Here is a 3,787-nt window from a genome sequence, read left to right as displayed (position 1 = left end):
TTGCCACATACAAAACGTCAAGTCAGATTTCGTAAAATGCATTGCTTCACTTTGTTTATCAACGCTTTGTGTGTTGTTTTTCTTTTAAAACTTCGATGGCCGAAGAACAAGAATCTGTATGATAAAGACTCCTTTTGCGCGCGATCAATCAAGTGTGATGGTTACGGCTCGAAGCGAGTAGGTAAGATAGCCGGAAGGAAACTTTATGTCACTGTCTTTCTCATTTGTTATATTTTGTGGCTTTGTTGCAATTTTTTGGAGATTGCATTGTTTTAGGAGCATGCAGTCGGAAAATTTAAACTTATCATTGTGTTCGACTTTATGAGAACGCCATGTCTAATCTTGGGTATCCTGTGCATAGGCTGAGCTTCGTCATCTTGAATTACAGCATACGTGCATGCGCATCTCGGTCTTGATACGTCAAATGCGCAAATGATGAATTGTTTGTAGGGAGTCAATTTGCACCAATACATTGATTTTTGGCAAGAGGCATTTTTAATAATAACTTCTCAGACAATTAAAAAATTCCCTGTCAGTAGGAAAGATATAATCACATTTATCATCTTTTACAAGATGGCTTAGGAACGTTTCAAATACTGATTTAAGAGACTTAAACGTTATACTGTTTTTAATTTACTTGTGTCAACTCATGAATGATCAGCGTCGTTTATGTCCACTCCTACTTATTCCCAGGAATGACGTGGTTGTAATCACGAAGATTTGTTTTTCTCTTGGACGTTTTTTGATACTCCGACGAAATGAAGCAACTTGATGCCAAGCTCAAATGACAAGTCGGTCATACGATTTTCCGAGAAAGTCTGTGTGGTCACGCGATTTTACCGACCAATCAGACGTTGTTCTTTTCTTCATAATTCCGAGAAACCGAACACCTGCAGTTTTTCACAAACTTAAAAATGGCCGAATCTTCTCGTAAACGGCTGCCGAAACAAAGTCACTTTAGACCCTTCCAGTTAAACGAGGCCGTACGCAATTCGATTCGGAGACCTCCTCTGGGGTATGTGGTCAACAGTCACCTCGTTACACGGACCTACCGTTTCGAAGAAGAACTAAAAACCTATAAGCCACTTTTACGAAGCCTCGAGGATGCCTTATCTAAACCGGTGTTTTGCTGTGGTGGAAGTGTACGGCCTCCAAATATGGAAAAACTTTTCCTAAACGTAAGGCTGCCAACTGCTGAGGAAGACGAAGCCTGGAGGGAATTCAGCATATCTGATCTTCCCATGGATGAGCTGAGGAAGTATTGCAAACCTGCGCCGTTTGGAGATCTAAAAGAAATGAAAACAGTTCTTGATTCTGAAGTTCGTCTAGCCTACGAAGTCGAATCCGATAGCTTTATTATTGGGGAAAGCTCGACATCGAGAACGAGAGAGATTATTCCTGAAGTTCGAGTGATATGTGACCGCATCGAGGATACACTTACCCCCGGCAGAGATATCGTGTTGGATCGCTACAAACTAAACGTTTACAGTGAAGGAGGTTTTTTCAAACCTCACGTCGATAGCCCGTCTGGTGACGACATGATAGGGACACTTGTCCTTTGTCTTCCTTCGCCTCATAAAGGCGGCGAATTGTGCGTTAATCACGATGGAGTACAGCACGTCTTCGACTTTTCCCAGCATTCTGGTGATACAAGTAGGATTCAGTGGGCAGCATTTTACAGCGACTGTCTTCATGAAGTCAAGCCAGTCACCGAGGGTCATCGAATAACGATAACTTACAAGATAACTGTACCAGAGAAGGAGCGTCACAAATCAAGACTTTGGGAAAGGAGACCGGCACGATACCCTGTTGATGAACATTTCGAAACCAGCGCAGAAAGTCCTTCCCTCACTGCTAATACACTTGCTAAAGTTAATAGCGAGCTGGAAACAATTCGGCAAGGGCAAGGCAAAGGCTCACCCTCTCGGGTAGGATTTCTTTTAATGCACAAGTATGTTTCAAAGGGGCTTCAACCACATTTGCTGAAAGGGGAAGATAAAGGGCTGTTTGAATTTTTAGTCGAAAAGCAATGGAAATGCAAGTTGATGAGTGTTCTATCAAGATTTCAGACTTCCGTTGTCTACCTTGAGGAAGACTTGGATCTTGATGAAACTCATGAAGTCTATGAGCTGATCATGAATCCGCCGTCCACTGCAGCTTTGTTCTCCGAGCTAGAGGTCCGGAGGAACTACATAACCAGAGACTTTCGCCAATGGCGTGTTGGTATTCCTTTTATTGACATTTACAGTAGAATAGATGATGATGGACAACTTGTGCGAAACAATGAAGGGGAGGGCCAATGGATTGGTAACGATGTTGAAGGCGTCGGTGTGGACAAGATTTACTTGGATTCTGCTGTCATTGTGGAAGTCTCCAATGAGCCATAACTGTTTGGGACTATATGTACTTGTGGACTTAACAACTTTAATTTGTCTCAACTACACGAACTTTGCTTATAGTCGACGTCACTAAAATATCCTTATTCACTGTTAAGTGCCAGTACATTTAATGACAACGCCACTGTCCAATGCCAAGCCCTATCTTACCACTGATTTAGTATTGTTATTTTTGATGGATACAGAGGGAACAAACTGATTTGTTTAATCATGTCAAAGTTTAAGAAGGTCCGTGAAAGCTGAATGTACATTCTTTTGTCTCCGATCATTCAACTGATTTTAATTGTATTCCAGATGCTCATTACTTTTGTGAACATTAGTGAAAAGCTGAACTGAGAAAGAAAAACCTCCCCTTTTGGAGGAGAGGATATAGTAATTGTTAATTTGTCTAAAGGTAGAGTGAAGCAAGACGGTTTAGAAATCCTCGACTTTTCTCAGATATTTTATTAGATATGGGTGAAGTATGAAATTATGCACTAATCATCGGTCATCCCCTGGGGGAGGGGGGCGGTCTAATTTCACTTTTCATGGGGTCTTATAGGGAGTTGAACGAAAATCGTACCTGGGGGTCGGAAAAAAATTAGCGAGATTTTGTTTTCGACGCTTTGCACTAGGGAAAAATCGGGGAACTTCGTAAAGAGAAACAAGTCATTTCAAATTGTTTTACATGCAGGGAATTGTAACCGCTGAACAGAAGAATGCGTTCTCGTGGTTTGTTTGGCGACTTGGCCGACTCGTCAGGTATTGTTATGTTAACCCTCTTCCATCTTGCTTCTGCTGATATGAGCTGCTTTGTAACTTTATATTATATTATATTATATTATATACTAAAACAGTAGACAAATTTTGGACAAGCTTAAGGTAGAGATTTTATGATCATTAAAGTTTTCAAATCGCTTTGAAATTTTTCCTTCGGGAATTGACAGTCTGAAAATTTCCATCCTAACGCCTTGCACATTTATTCTCGCAAATTTTACCCTTGGTAAGAATCTTAGTTTGAAAAACTCCACTGGAGGGCAAAAGCTTTTCGTTCGTAAACAAAGTATGGAATTCTTGAGTGTTTAAGAAAGTACATAGATTTGTATGAAAATCGTTGAAGCGTGACTGGAGGGCAAAGCGTGCTTTTCCCATCAACCTCGTCCCCAGGGCGCTTTTCCTTGGCTTTGGAGCCGGGGCGCCCTGGGGACGAGGTTCACAAATCCTTATAATTTCTTTCAAATGTAAAAACACCAGTTTAAACGATATACTTACGAAAATCGGCATGGTAGCATATTTTAAGCTAGTCTTTTTCATTTCTAGAAAAAAATGATTTCATGAACTCAGCAAAATCATCGTGTTTGTGAAAAAGAGGTCACGAGACCAGTTGTTGCAAAAGGCCCTTGCCCGTGCGA

At 41.0% G+C, this 3,787-nt stretch overlaps 1 protein-coding gene across 1 annotated transcript; it reads left to right on the top strand.

Annotated features, from left to right (window-relative positions):
* Positions 1-1,028: 1,028 nt before the first annotated feature.
* On the top strand, positions 1,029-3,787 carry LOC137984826 (uncharacterized). Its single transcript, XM_068832125.1, has one exon. The coding sequence runs from the start codon at positions 1,158-1,160 to the stop codon at positions 2,385-2,387; it is 1,230 nt and encodes a 409-aa protein (XP_068688226.1). The 5' UTR covers positions 1,029-1,157; the 3' UTR covers positions 2,388-3,787.

The sequence above is a fragment of the Montipora foliosa genome, chromosome 14 (assembly GCF_036669935.1).
Source record: "Montipora foliosa isolate CH-2021 chromosome 14, ASM3666993v2, whole genome shotgun sequence".
NCBI lineage: Eukaryota > Metazoa > Cnidaria > Anthozoa > Scleractinia > Acroporidae > Montipora > Montipora foliosa.
This window is presented reverse-complemented; position numbering and strand designations above follow the sequence as displayed.

Coding starts and splice junctions, on each gene's coding strand:
- LOC137984826 (XM_068832125.1), top strand. CDS start 1,158: ATGGAAAAACTTTTCCTAAACGTAAGGCTGCCAACTGCTGAGGAAGAC.